Source organism: Medicago truncatula, chromosome 5, assembly GCF_003473485.1.
Source record: "Medicago truncatula cultivar Jemalong A17 chromosome 5, MtrunA17r5.0-ANR, whole genome shotgun sequence".
NCBI lineage: Eukaryota > Viridiplantae > Streptophyta > Magnoliopsida > Fabales > Fabaceae > Medicago > Medicago truncatula.
Window position 1 is genome coordinate 24252727 of NC_053046.1, and position 14637 is coordinate 24267363.

Consider the following 14637-nt stretch of genomic DNA (forward strand, 5'->3'; position numbering starts at 1 on the left):
TACCCAGGAATATTTTTTTCTCAACCTCATAACAAACATGGATATAATCATTCCCTAACCATGTATTCCCGGGAATGTCATTCTTAACCTTGAAACAAACACCCCTATATTTTCGAATTTCATAATTCGAAGTGCATTTTCGTCTTTTTTGCATGGCACCTGAGTATGACATAGAGTGAGAAAAATAATAGTCATACATTTTTGCACTAAATATCGTCATCTGAAAAATAAAACAAAATCCCTTTTGAAATTCGTTTATCCGCTTCTCCGTTCCTCTCTTACTGAAAATGGCGCTCACTGCTTCGCTCGGACACTCTGCATTTCTCCAACTCTCTACTTCCTTTTATGGCGACACATCACCTTCTTCTTCAATTTCTACTACGTTTCCCGGTTTGTTAATTCCGGTTTTCAAAGTGCTATTCATCTTTAATTTTTGAACTATAGATAAATAAAAAAGTTACAATGGTGGTTTATGTCATGGTTTTCTATTTTAATTATCACAGGAAACCAATCATTTTCAAGAAAACAATTTGTGGTTTTTGCTCGGAAGATGTCAGGATTGGAGGAGGCCAGAAGAATCAAGAGGTATCCAATAATAACCCTATTGTTTTTTTTACTGTTCTAGTGGACTAAGTTTTAAATTTTAGTATAACTTCGATTCGATTTGGTACAAACACGGACATCTGACACATCACTCACACGTTGACACTGGTAAAAAAATAAATATAAATTTTAAAAATGATTTAATCTAATGTAACACCAGACACACCTTCCATCAGAAGTGTCCGAGCTATAGTTTGGTCCTTTAACTATTAAAGTATGTATAACAAAAAGTCCCTAAACTTAAGGTTTACTATTAAATATAGTTCAAAGACTAATTTGATAGATGGAGAATAGTTTAGGGACTATTTATTATATTAATATAGTTCAGCTGCTAAATAGGAGAAAAGCGGTAGTTTAGGGACCAAAGTGAAGGCTTACTCGTTAAATATGTAGCTTGCAATATAAGATAATGATAAGGTTTTGGAGGATGTGAGAAGGTGCTAAGTTTCTAGTACTTCTATTCTTCCTTTTTTATTGACTCTTACCAGAGATTGATTCCATTCTATTATTACGAATGAAAACGCTCTTGAAATTCGGTCTAATAAAATCAACATAAGTTTCAAATGAGCTAAGTAGTAACATTGCATGTCTTAAAAAAAAAATTACAAGAGTTTCAGACAAATTAAGACTAAAGTAACATAACATGTTAAAATAAATAAGGTGACATTATGAGAATCATAGATAAGTGGATTCGGCTGAGTCAAACCGGTGTGTTTGCGGATAAGTGTTGTTGAATAGCAGCTATAGTGGTGCTATACCGCTACAGCGTATCAGGATTTAGACAAGCTGCTATTGTTCTGCAATACACTATTCAGTACAAAATGTTGTCAAATAGCTGCAATAGTAGAGTTATAGCACTATTGCGTAGCGGAATTTTAACAATCCGCTATTTTCCACTATCCACGATTGTCGTGAATTAACCCAACCTGTTAATCACCGCTGTTATTATATTCTGATAGATCTTTTTTCTGAGTTCTCAATTCAGTTTTTATATATGTACTTGTAGGCAGCCTTTAATTCAAGTAGGGTATACTACATATCTTTCTTCTTTTACCAATACTTATCCATGTTCACGATCTCAGATAGCGGTGCTACGCAAAAATGCTATAGCTGTATAGCGGATAGTGGAAAAAACCATGTACATAGAAAACAGAAATTCCAACAACATACATAAGTACTAAAAAAATCGAAAATTAAAGGGACAATCAAATTTAATAATTATAATTTGCTAGGTCATTTCCCATCAAAATAATACAAATGTAGTAGTCAAAATGACATTCCATCAAAATCAAGTTCTAAATGTAATCAAAGTAGCACTCCATCAAAATCAAGTTCTAAAAGTACTCAAAACAACACACCTTCAAGAAGAGAATAAAGCAAGTTCTAAAAGTATACAAAATGATAAGGCATTAATCAAAATCATGCTTCCACATTTGCGTCTGCCTCAGAAAACAAAACACAAACAGAAACAGAGAGGAAGGGGAATACAAACCTTTGCAGAGAAACAACAAAAGGAGAACAATGATGACATAACACGAAATAGAGAAGAACTCGAACGAGAGCAAGCTAACAATGGCACAACTCAAAGAAAAGAAGAACGAAAAGAGGCCACACAATTGGAGAATCAAACATTGTTGGTTACAATACTAGGTCACTCAATGGGTGAAAAAGTACCAATATCCCTGAACAAACTAATAAAGAAAATAAAAAATTAGGGTTTTGTGAGAATTTCCCCTGTCAAAATTGCAACAGCGGCCATCAAACCGCTACGGTAGCAGGAATGCACCGCTGTGGTGCCGCTTTTCAACCACTAATAGTGGCCGCTATTGACGCTGCTCTCAGTGACGCTTTGCGGGCCTATGCCATAGCAGTGGAGGGTCACACCACCACACTACACCGCTATAGCGCACTATTGACAACATACATAAATATTTAATCAAGATATTTAAGTGTTATACGTATTTTCCACATTTCTTTTCTCCTAATGTTCTTTGCATCTTCTTGGTGTCTTATTATCATTTAGATATTAGTATGTAAGTGATAGATGTAATAATCTATTTATCCGTTTCTCATATTAATTTCAACACCTTCTTCAGAAAGTAAATACTCAACTAGCTTTTTTCACTCTTTAATTTGCTTTCTATTGTCTAAATAAAGTTTATTTTTTATTTAAAAGTAAAAAAGCTGGATTCACATTTTGTTCAGATTCTTACTCATTGTTTGCTCATATGAAGAGAACGTGAACTTCAGGTTGTGAAGAAGGATAGAAAAGGGCCTCCATTAAGGCGTGGAAAAGTATCGCCACGGCTACCTGTCCCTGATGATATACTAAAGCCTCCTTATGTAGGCTCAGATATACTTCCAGAAATGGGAACTGAATATCAAATTCATGATTCTGAAGGTATAGCTAAAATGAGGGCTGCAGGTGAGCTTGCAGCACGTGTCTTGAACTTCGCTGGAACTTTGGTTAGGGTAAGTTTTCCTCCTTCTAGCATATACTTTGGGTGTGTTTGACCTAGCTTACTTTGTGCTTCTCTTAATTTTTTTTCTTCATAATTTTTTATTTTATTCATTAAACATTTCATTTATTTTTAATGAGATTTAATTCTTTACACAAATATACTTACTTTACACAGTCATTTATAATATGATGTTACCATAGAAAATGATCTAAATATACCAAACAACTTTTACTTTATTTATAGAAGTCTTATTTTTAGCTTTAGCTTTGTTATAGCTGTTGAGAATCTTCGTAAACACGTGGAGCTTCCATAGACTTAACTTTTAAACTCATAAGAGTTTATTTAATATGTAAACTAACACTAAAACATCCTATTAATGATATACATACATTATGTAACACCATTAACAAAATAATAACTCAGCATTCTAACTCTATAGTAAAGCTAAGTTTGAAATTGAAATATAAAGCAACAATCTCAATAACAACAGTGCTGGGAAGGGTGTGAAACAGAGTACGAAATTGATTTTAAGTCATATTAAGTTGTGAATCTGGATGAACATAATTGTAAAGGAAGTTTCATATTAAATCGTGTAAAGCAAGAATAAAAAGAAAAGAATAAAATCACATGCACAAAATAAAATGTTAAATGGCAAAATTGAAAACCAATAGTGATTAGAGATTCAGATTTAAATCATGTTGCTTTGTGCAGCAGCAAGTTCTAAGTGAAGGTCGAAATGAAAAGGGATTTGTTGCATTGCTTGCACAACACCTTACTCTACTCACTGTTGGAGATTTGCTGGTCGAAGGATTCTGGAAATGGAGAGGTTTTTCTTAAAGGGAACCGAGGATAAGCGTCGAAGAGTCTCAGAGGTTTTGCTCAAAGGTCTTTACTTCAGTCAAACTTCGAACGTAAACACAATAACTCATGAAACAAACAAAAGAAACATGTTTAGAACTTTAGAAGTTGTCGTTTTAGGCCTTTTTCTTACCATAGTACACACTAACTTGTGGGTCTTAGCAAGTTTACCAAATTTTATCTGAGGCTACGTATGTGTGTTAACTAGATTTGTATGCGAGTTAACTAGTATATTCTACCTAGACTCGTAAACTCGGACTAGTCTACAAGTTAACTAGAAAGTTTGACATCCGTAACATGCTTTTGCCCTAGTTTGGGGTTTCGAGGGAGGTGTTAAACTTTGAACTCCTATTACCAGTTGGATGCATTGGTTTCCTTACATAGTCATGCTTAAATGTAAACAAGGTGAAACAAAAAAATGAAACATGTTATGTTGTCAATAGAAGCCTAGGGAGTGCAAACATACCGATACAGAACAGTGTCTAGCTACACCCTCATGCATCAATGCTGCACAAAATGGAGTTGGAGCCGCGTTTGCACCTACAAATCACGTCGTATTTCCTGATTGGTTTACCGCTAGAAGAGCACGTATGATTTTAGGGGTTGAAAACCCTAAAATTCCCTTATAATTGAACGGTTACATGGGTATTTTAGGGTTTTTGTGCAGAAAAAAGCCCTATTACCCTCTTCTCTTCTGCAAGCAACACCCGTTCTCTCTTCTTTTCATTTATCCTCTCTCTCTCTCTCTCTGCCGCTATTCTAGCCCTTTGCCAACCTGTATGCCAACCAAAAACCATTAACTCATACTCTCTCTCAAATAGGGGCCATCTCGCTTAGTACGCAATCTCAGTTTTTGCGTCGGCTGGATCGCTCCTTAAACTAGGATTGACTACATAGGAAACATGTTCAGAAGTTGTCATTTTGGGACTTTTTCCTACCATTAGATTCGCTAAATTGAAATTCTATGTGTTTGACCAAGTTTAATTGATTCTTCTCATGTGAGTTAAATATATTTTGTATGCAAGTTAATTAGATTTTACTTGCTGGACACTTAAGTTCGGATGAGTGTAGGAGTCAACTAACAGGTTTGACAACCATAACATGCTTTTATTTGAGTATGGGGTTTTGAGAGGTGTCAGGTGTAAAATTTTTGAACTCCTATTACTTGTACGATGCATTGATTTTCTTACGTACAGCACAGGCAACATCAACATAGTTTGTAATGTATGAGCATTTTTTTATACTGTGAATGGTTAAGAACATAAAATCGATAATACTTGAATGTTAATGTCCGTAACCTTGATTATATGTTATTTGATTATCCAAATGCTAAACTTTATGTTTGTTTTGGAATGATAACTTACTTGGCACCACTGTATTGTCTGACTTGATATTGGTTTATATTGCCAGCCTTCTGTAACAACTAATGAAATTGATAAAGCAGTGCACCAGATGATAATTGATGCTGGTGCTTATCCCTCACCCCTTGGTTATGGTGGATTTCCGAAAAGTGTATGCACATCAGTTAATGAGTGCATGTGCCATGGGATACCTGATTCTCGGCAGTTACAGGTTTTATTAGCTTTGTTTTTCAATTTTTTTATCCCTTGTAAATGCATATAACTCATAATTGTTTACAATTATATGTATCTTTTGCAGAATGGTGATATTATCAACATTGATGTGACAGTCTACCTGAATGTATGCTTCTCAACTCTTATTGATATTTTTAGTTGAAATTGATCCAACATTTTTTCCAACTTGGATGTTTTCTACAAATTACAGCAATATTTTGGTTGAATCTGAATATTTTCCACTGATTATTCACAAGGGATTTACTAGTATACATACAACAAAGCAAATACAAACATGTTCCCATAATATCAGAATCAAATCAATAAGCCTAGGTTGCCCCATAATATCATTATCCCAGCCATACTTTCATACCTAAATTTCATCCTCATTGACACCTTAACCAGTGGTCTCCTGTTAGTTTGGTAGTATAGTTACTTAGAATTATTTGATAAAACTGTCGAAGATGTAAGACCGTGATATACATGAGCGGGATGGATGAGTAGGATGTAATTAAGAGAGGTTTTCCCTTTATCTTTGTAATACAATTCCATGTTCCCATCAGTCTGTTTATGCGCAAGGAAACGAACATAAGTTCGCTTTTAGTCTGCTGAAACACCACCTGGTTAGTAGCGGAATGAGAATTCATTACCATTTTCTCTCAAAAATTATTTGGTAATCTGTTATCAATGGATATAATTACTGATGATTTCTCTCATGCATATTATATTTGACTGGGAATTTTATGATACTCCATGGTAGTTATTTTTTTCAAATATATTAGTTTTTTCCTTCTATTTTTGACTTGTTCAAACCTATTAGTTTTCACCTGTGTATAATGAATTATTGGCACCAAGCTAGTTGCTAATATTCTGTGCTTTATGACATTTAGTGGTTTAATGTTGAGGATCAAGTAATAATGTCGCCTTCTACATTCGCTTTGTTAGGGATATCATGGAGACACGTCAAAGACTTTTTTTTGTGGGGATGTCAGTGATGCAATTAAAAACCTTGTTAAGGTAAAAATAGTCTGCTTATATGATACATCTGAAGAAAAAGAAACTTTGCTGCAATTTTTTGTTTTCTTTGTACTACAAGCTATACTTCATTGATGACACATTACTTTATGTATTTGTATTTTTTCCCATACACGAAATTCAATTCCTCAGCAAGCATTTGTGCAATTACATGGAACATTCATTAGTCTTGAGCATATTGTTTATCTGTTGGTAGGTAACTGAAGAGTGCTTGGAGAAAGGAATAGCCGTTTGCAAAGATGGTACCCCTTTTAAGAAAATTGGAAAAAGAATCAGGTATAATTTTGTTCTATCACACTAACTAAAACCTTTATGTTTGTAAATTTAGTATTGCCAGCATCAATACTACATTGCATGTGAGTTTTAGTTCCCTTCAATTTGGAATAACAAGCTATTCTTCCAACAATAAAATGAAATGAAGATTTAAATGTTCATGCTCTATCAATATTTAGTAGCCAACTTTGAGATTTCCAAACAGTCATTTTTGTTGTATTTGGTATCAGAGCCTATTGATCCGAGCCATGCAGCAAGCCAAGTAGTGTTGGGTGTTTATTGAGAAAAACCCAAGTCCCACAATAGATTAAGATAAGGCCTGAAATGAGTTTATAACTAGTGGCACTCCTCACTTTATAAGCCAGTTTTGCAAAGTTGAGTTTGACCCAACCCAAATTCTAGGAGTATTCAAACAAGGTTGAGTTTATTGTGTAAAATTTTGGGATAATGACGCTTTTGGTCCCTGGAATACGAGCGAAATTTGTTTTAGTCCTAATTTTTTTTTTAGATTATGTCCCTGATATTTTAGATTCCTCCATTTTTGTCCTTGGCGTCATATCCCCATAAGGAAAATGTGTAGTAGAAAATGGAGGCCATGTGGCATTAGTTGGAAGCCCTGTCATGTGAGATGTTGGTGCACATGATACTGAGTCACCATATCAGCATCCAATGTGTTATTGGTACATGGTAGAGACAAAACAAAACGCAAAATAGAAATATAAATTATAGGAACGGAAAGCGATTAAAAATGTTATTTCAGTTTCCAACTTCTACTACATGTGTAATTGTATCATCACTCTAAAATAATGGATTTCATGCCTATTTTTCAGTTTCCAATTTCTACTACATGCATAGTTTTTCTATAGTAAAATGTTTTCTTAAGTTGCAATCTTATCTTTATTGCCAATGATTATCGCAAAACATCTCTTCACCGTAAACCTCATGGATACACCTTTTCTCATAAGTCATCAATAACAAAATTTTCACAAAATCACTGAGCACATTCAATTTAAAAATTCAGAAAAGTAGACCTATATAACTTGTTATACCAATACCTTGAGATATTATATCTAGGTATTTGTGTTTTGCAAGACTCTAGATATATTGTTATCTGTTAGGAACTTGATAATTTTAATTTGCCTGTATGTTTCATGTGTCTCGGGCTATGTAGTCACTCGCAGATAGGGTAGTGTAGCGGCCAACCCCCAAAAGGCTACACGGCTAAAGCAATGTAGCGGTATGGCCACTACGTTGAAGTCTAGGAAAAGAATATAAGCATTGCGCATATGAAGACTAAAACATAGAACAATACACAAAATTAAACACATAGTATAAGTCAAACAGCAAATAAGTTCCAGTCTCCAAGGCTCAAAATAACACATCTAATATTCAAACTGAATATGAAGCAAAATAGGAAACAGATTTAAGCCTCCAAGGCTCAAAATAAAACATCCAAGCATTTAAATAAATCCAACGGATTTGTTAAATTGCATCACTATCATAATCATCATGTTAAAGCTATATCAGGTTGTTGTTCTTGTTCAAAGATGTTGATTGTGTTTGTTTGAGACTGGGGATGCCATAATAGAGGGGAAGGGGAGGGTTTGTGCTGAAACAGAAAAACAGGGGAAATAAATGGTGGTGGAAAAGGAACTAGCTGAGAAGAAAAAGGTGTTGTAGAGAATGGAACTCACTGATAAGAAAGAGCTCGTACTGAGAAGAAAGGTTTCTTAGAGAAGAAAAACAGAGGTCCTGCGATGTTGGAGAAGAAAGAAAGGTGCTGAGATCTTTTTTTTTTTCTTATATTATAATAAAAATTACCCAGCTAAAAAGTACAAAAAAAAGGTTAAAAGACCAAAAAGCATTTGAAATAACCCTAAACAGTTAAAAGCTGAGAGTGTTTTTGACCTTTTGTAACTACATAACTGGTGCTACGGTCACAACCCTAATCTGCGCCACAACACTGTTTTGCGTAGTGCTCCACTGCCACAATGTGACGCACCGTTGGGATTTGCTACAGAAGTCTCGGGTTTCTATGTGATCTTAACTTTGTTGCACTGTCTGGTTTTCCTCCACCATTTGTGATGACCTAATTCTCAAAACGTTAATCTCAATCAATTGTGCCTAATTCTCATTTCACATGCCCCCCATGTATATTTTGTAGTGATGATACTTTTATGCATGGAGTTGTTGAAATTAGAAACTAAAAATAAAGTAATTTATATATTGTTTTTGCTTTTGGTTCCACGTAAATTTGTTCATTTTTTTTTGTCCCTGCCCCATGGCATGCTGAGGTTTTTGCCGGGAGTCAGGAAGGAAAACCCACCCTCGATCGTCCTCATGGGTCATACCTTGCCAATACACAGGCACCTTAAATTAACAGTTAAACACTAGCCTGTTGTACTTTTCTTGGACAGTCACTGTTCTCTCTCTCTCTCTCTCTCTCTCTCTCTCTCTCTCTATATATATATATATATATATATATATATATATATAATTGTGGACAGTTGACACAGTTTTCTTCTTACGACATTGCAATTCTGTGCTTTAATTTTGAGTTATAGTGGTTGCTTATGCATCTTTCCTTTTATAAGTTTGTATAATTGATTTTTTTTTGTATTAATTGATGATGAGATCTACAATTAATGGCTTCATACATAGATATTAAAGTGTTTTCTTTTGTAATATTATGTCAGTGAGCATGCCGAAAAGTATGGCTACGGTGTAGTGGAGCGTTTTGTTGGGCATGGTGTTGGAACAGTGTTTCACTGTGAGCCATATATTTATCATCATCGTGAGTTACCTTTCATCTTGTATAATTCATTCATCCTATTGCTATTTCTATCTTAAGATCCAAAATAACAAACCTGTTAAACTGCAAATATCTTGGTTTGCGTATGATTAGATGCTAACAATGATTACCTAACTGATTTTATTTATGCGTTATTTACCGGTAACCAAAGTTGCTCGCTAATCCTTAATCTGCGCTTCAAATTCAAAGATCTTTTCAGCTTTTATTTATTATGACAGTTTAAGATCATAATTTGTAACTACTAGTTTTGATTTCTATTTTTTCTCTAATTCATGCTACTTATTTCATCTTAATTAGCACAATTCAAGAATTTTTCCGAACATACTTCTAACTTTTCATCATTGCTTGATAGGCAATGACGAAGGAGGTTGCATGGTTGAAGGTCAAACATTTACAATTGGTAAGTGGAATGTAGATATTTGCCAAATATTCGAGGTGATGATTGCTACCGCTTCTTTGCCATACTACTTCACTTTTGGTGTGTCTAGAACATTTAGAGTTGTTTGTGAGTGATGAGCCTGCCCATAATCTAGTGTTTCAGTTTGACTCCTCATTTTTGAAAAGTATTCAAGGATACACGAGGTAAGTTTCTGTTCATATTGGCTTGTAACGATAGGATATCACTAAACTAAATGGATTCCAAAGTTCGTCTATGAGAAGACACATTCAAATTTACTTTTCAGTTATTTAGGATATTGTATGTTCATGCTCGTCGATTTCTCTTTGTGTTGGTCAAGCTGGTGGTTCAGTCTTGAAATTGAATGATGATCCTGTGAAATTTTGTACTGCAGAGCCTATTCTTTCAATGGGAAGCACTGATTGCATTACATGGCCAGATAACTGGACAACAGTTACAACTGATGGCAGTCCGGCCGCACAGTTTGAGCATACCATTCTGATAACTAGAACTGGAGCTGAAATTTTGACTACATGTTGATGTGGTAATTTTATTTTATTTTTCTTTAAACCATCATGATCATGTCAAATCTGAGCAGTGTTAGTAACTTTGTATGTTTAATGTCTGCTTTCAGTTTCATTCTGGAAGATTATGCACAGGTAAGAAACTCATTCTCTTGTGCATTCATTCAACGGTACAATTTCTGAGAGCAAATATGAAGTTCTTGCTACATATCTAGTGAAAACTCTTGAGACACTACATCCAGAGAGACCTGCTGAGATGACTATCTGGAGGCTGGATTGGTAGGGGCCTACTTGTTTGTGCATTTATCAAGAAAAATAACTTAGTTAAAGGATGTATTTTTAAAATTATATTATATCTTTTGGAAATGGGTAAAAAATAGCAAAAATGTTCATAGAAAAATTCTAAAAAGAAAGTTGTATTGTAGAATCGTTTTTGGGGGGATTTGATTCTTCGTAGCTAGTAATTTATGTTAGATAGTAACGTAAGACACATCAACCATTGGTTAGATTTAACATTGGAGATCACATGTGCATGTAATACTAATAATTGATTTTTAATAATAGTTAATTCTTTACTGTTAAAATTGACTTTATTTTAGAATAGTCAAATTCAATTTTTTAATCTTAAGCACAGGGTTAAGCTTGGTTTGTTACTACCAACTCTTTGTTGTGAAGAGTTGCGCTGTGCTGGTACTCCAAAAGAGTAGTAGAGGGAGATATGCCATAAATACTTAATAAATTTGAGCTAAATGACTTTCAAAGGCTTGGTATTTAGGAGCGTGCTCCTTTTTAGATCTCAGGTTTCATGTGTTGGGTCAACTCATAAATTTTTGCTCTGATTTCAATTGGCCATCTTACAAGTGAACGGTGAGATTGATTTTTGAATTATTTAATCATTGAGTTGGATGATAAAGTCAGTTTGAAAATTGTTTCATAGTATTTTGAAAGAAATGTCGAAAGAATCTTGAGTAAATATTTTTCAAACAATATAAGTTAGTTTCTGAAAAATTCATGTGTAAGTGAGAATCTGATGTTAATCCAAACTAGGCCATGTTGGATATTTGAATATGCTATTATCTGATATAATGAAAACGATATTTATTATAATTCAATATCGAACTAAGGCTCCGTTAAAATAAAAGTACTTTTGGTAGCTAGCTTATCACATGAGTTCTATAGGAAGTACTTTTGTCAAAAAAGGAAGTTGTATTTCTTGTTTAAGTTCTACAATGACAAATATTTTAAGGTTTAATTAAGTTTTTAGTCCCTATAAATATTCACAGTTTTGTTTTTAGTCCCTACAAAATAAAATCATATTTTTTAGTCCTTATGACATTTTCCTTAAGCATTTTAGGGATCAAAGCGGTTGATGGAAATTTTTTACAGGACTAAAAGTGTTGATGGAAAAATTTATAGAGATTAAAAGTGTTGATGGAAAATTTTATAGAAATTAAAAAGTGTGATTTTATTTTGTAGGAATTAAAACAAAACTATGAATATTTATAGAGACAAATATTTTAATGACAACTAAGTAATTTGACATTTATTTTCTTTATTAACAAGGAGACAAAAAAGAATAAGTGCCGTGAATGAAATATTCAATTAGGAAAAATAGCATAGCAGCCTATTAGAACAATGAAGTTTTGTTAAACAATTGAAGCCTAGTCATAATTTGATTATAAATTAAATTGACTAGCTTATGTAACCACATGTAATATAGTCTCCTAAACCTTTTAACTAAAACTAGAAGGAAACAGTGCATGAAGATTCCATATTATTATTCTGACACACGAGGACGGAGAGGAAAGGAACTTAGCCAGAAAAATAATTGAAAATGTGGAATTAAAGTAGTGCCCATGTGGGGTAAACATATCACTACCTGTCCTTATTTTAGAGCCTCACCGTCCACTAATTTGAGTGCGTGTGTTTGGTTGTGTCACGTGGATAATCGATTTTGATAGAATTGATTTTTTTAAAATTAAGGTACGAGTTTATCGTCTGGAAATAATTTCTTGTGTAAAAATAGGATAAGATTGTGTATAATACACAAAATGATGAGATCCCTTTGCAGACCCTGCTTATACGGGAGTTTTAGTACATCAAATTGCCATTTTTAATTTTGGTTAAAAGTAATTCAGAACAAAAGTGATTTGTGAATACATTAATGTAAAAGTTAGTCGAACTCTAAATTTGTGTGTAAAAGTTAATTCTAAAATCAAAAGCTACAAATACTATCTTCAAGTAGAATCAATCAACAAAACAAAATCAATTTTAGTCGACAACAACCAAACATGTCAGAATCAATTCTACACGTCCAAAATCAATTATAGTTCGTCTAAAAGTGGAATCAAACATACACTAGTATGGAGTTTTCCTTACAATTGCTTTGTTGGATTAAAACTGGACGGTGTAGATTCTATTTGTACAATGTGAAATAAAATGCATAATTGAAATGTGAATGATCTTATTTTGATCATATATACAACCAACGACCTGCAACGGTGTGGAAAACATTATTGTATGGAATTGTGATCCCCACTTACATTTCACACATTGTATTTTATAATGTGTCAAAAATACTAACCCACGTGTCAAAACACACAAATATTTTTTGCAACATTTTCCATTTATAAAACTCCCTTTAACAACCCTTTCTTTTACCAGTTTCTTCATTCATCATCATCACCTTCAATGGCATCCATGAGTTCTTTGAAAATGATTTCTTCCCTCAACCTTTCTACCTCTCCTCTTCAAACTCAAAACCAAATAGTTTCTTCCGGTCTCTCTCTGTCCTTCCCAAGTAGAAGAAACTTCAACACTTCAACCACAAAGCAAGTATCTACAACCAAAAGAAGTTCTCAGAACACCAGAACCAATGCACTCTTCTTCAATAACCAAAAGCAGCATCAAGAATCTTCAAAACCAGGTATGTACATGCTTCTCAGTCTTAGATCCCTTTCCTAGTAGCATTTGGTCAATAATATAGACTAAATATATCATTTAATGAATGAACCTAAAACGTTGATTTTTGCTTATAATAGTGACCGGAGAGAGTACTTATTTACTGATTTGTTAATTTTTGTAGCCAAAGTTCAAGAACTGTTTGTGTATGAGATCAATGAACGTGATAGAGGAAGTCCTGCATACCTTAGACTAAGTCAAAAATCAGTGAACTCACTTGGAGATTTAGTACCATTCAGCAACAAACTCTATTCAGGAAACTTGGAAAAAAGGTTAGGTATAACTTCAGGTTTATGTATACTGATCCAGAATGAACCTGAGAAAAAGGGTGATAGATATGAAGCAATTTACAGCTTCTACTTTGGAGACTATGGTCATATATCAGTACAAGGACCTTATCTCACATACCAAGACACATATCTTGCTATAACAGGTGGTTCTGGAATCTTTGAAGGTGTTTATGGACAAGTTAAACTTCAACAACTTGTGTTCCCATTTAAGCTGTTCTACACTTTTTACTTGAAGGGTGTTGCTGATTTGCCAGCTGATTTACTTGGAAAGCCTGTTGATCCTTCACCACATGTTGAACCATCTACTGCTGCTAAGGCTACTGAGCCTCATGCCTCTTTACCAAACTTCACCAACTGATCATCATCATCCTCATGAGTTTTTGATTTTTGAGCAAAAAAATAAATTGTAGTTGTTTTGGTTGTTCTATGTCATTTAATTTTAGTCTTGTTTTGTACTGTTTTAGAAATTATTTATGTGTTAGGTTAAGCATAATTGGACTTACCTGTCTTTTTTCTGGAAATCAATTTACATCACTTATGTTGAGCTTATTCTAGATCTCTTGATGAGACTACAAAGAGTTGTTGGATCTTAGATTTAGAGCCTCTGTAGTGGCTGCAGTGTTGAACATTTTTTTAATATAATAAATATTTGATATATTTAATAAAATAAAAATTTGATATAATAAAATAAATGTGATAAATTTAATGAAATAAAAATTAATTTTTAAAGTTTCAATGATTATACAATTTTTATTAAACTTCTTAACTTATTTTTTCATCTCAAAATCAATCTAAAACCAAGAACGTAGGTCTCCTCTTGGATAGTGTTAAGTTAACGTCTTTTTTAT

The 14637-nt window shown here is 33.6% G+C and overlaps 2 protein-coding genes across 2 annotated transcripts; both read left to right on the forward strand.

The window, feature by feature from the left end:
• The first annotated feature begins 188 nt into the window (after nt 1-188).
• Nucleotides 189-11122, forward strand: LOC11436459 (methionine aminopeptidase 1B, chloroplastic). The gene is made up of 11 exons (XM_003614409.4): nt 189-390; nt 504-585; nt 2838-3075; nt 5334-5495; nt 5583-5624; nt 6443-6514; nt 6729-6808; nt 9502-9599; nt 9970-10017; nt 10409-10558; nt 10649-11122. Exons 1-10 carry the CDS (start codon nt 288-290, stop codon nt 10552-10554), a joined length of 1071 nt encoding a protein of 356 aa, XP_003614457.2. The 5' UTR covers nt 189-287; the 3' UTR covers nt 10555-10558; nt 10649-11122.
• Nucleotides 11123-13114: 1992 nt separating this feature from the next.
• On the forward strand, nt 13115-14343 carry LOC11433162 (allene oxide cyclase, chloroplastic). The gene is made up of 2 exons (XM_003614410.4): nt 13115-13464; nt 13624-14343. Exons 1-2 carry the CDS (start codon nt 13230-13232, stop codon nt 14145-14147), a joined length of 759 nt encoding a protein of 252 aa, XP_003614458.1. The 5' UTR covers nt 13115-13229; the 3' UTR covers nt 14148-14343.
• Nucleotides 14344-14637: the final 294 nt, after the last annotated feature.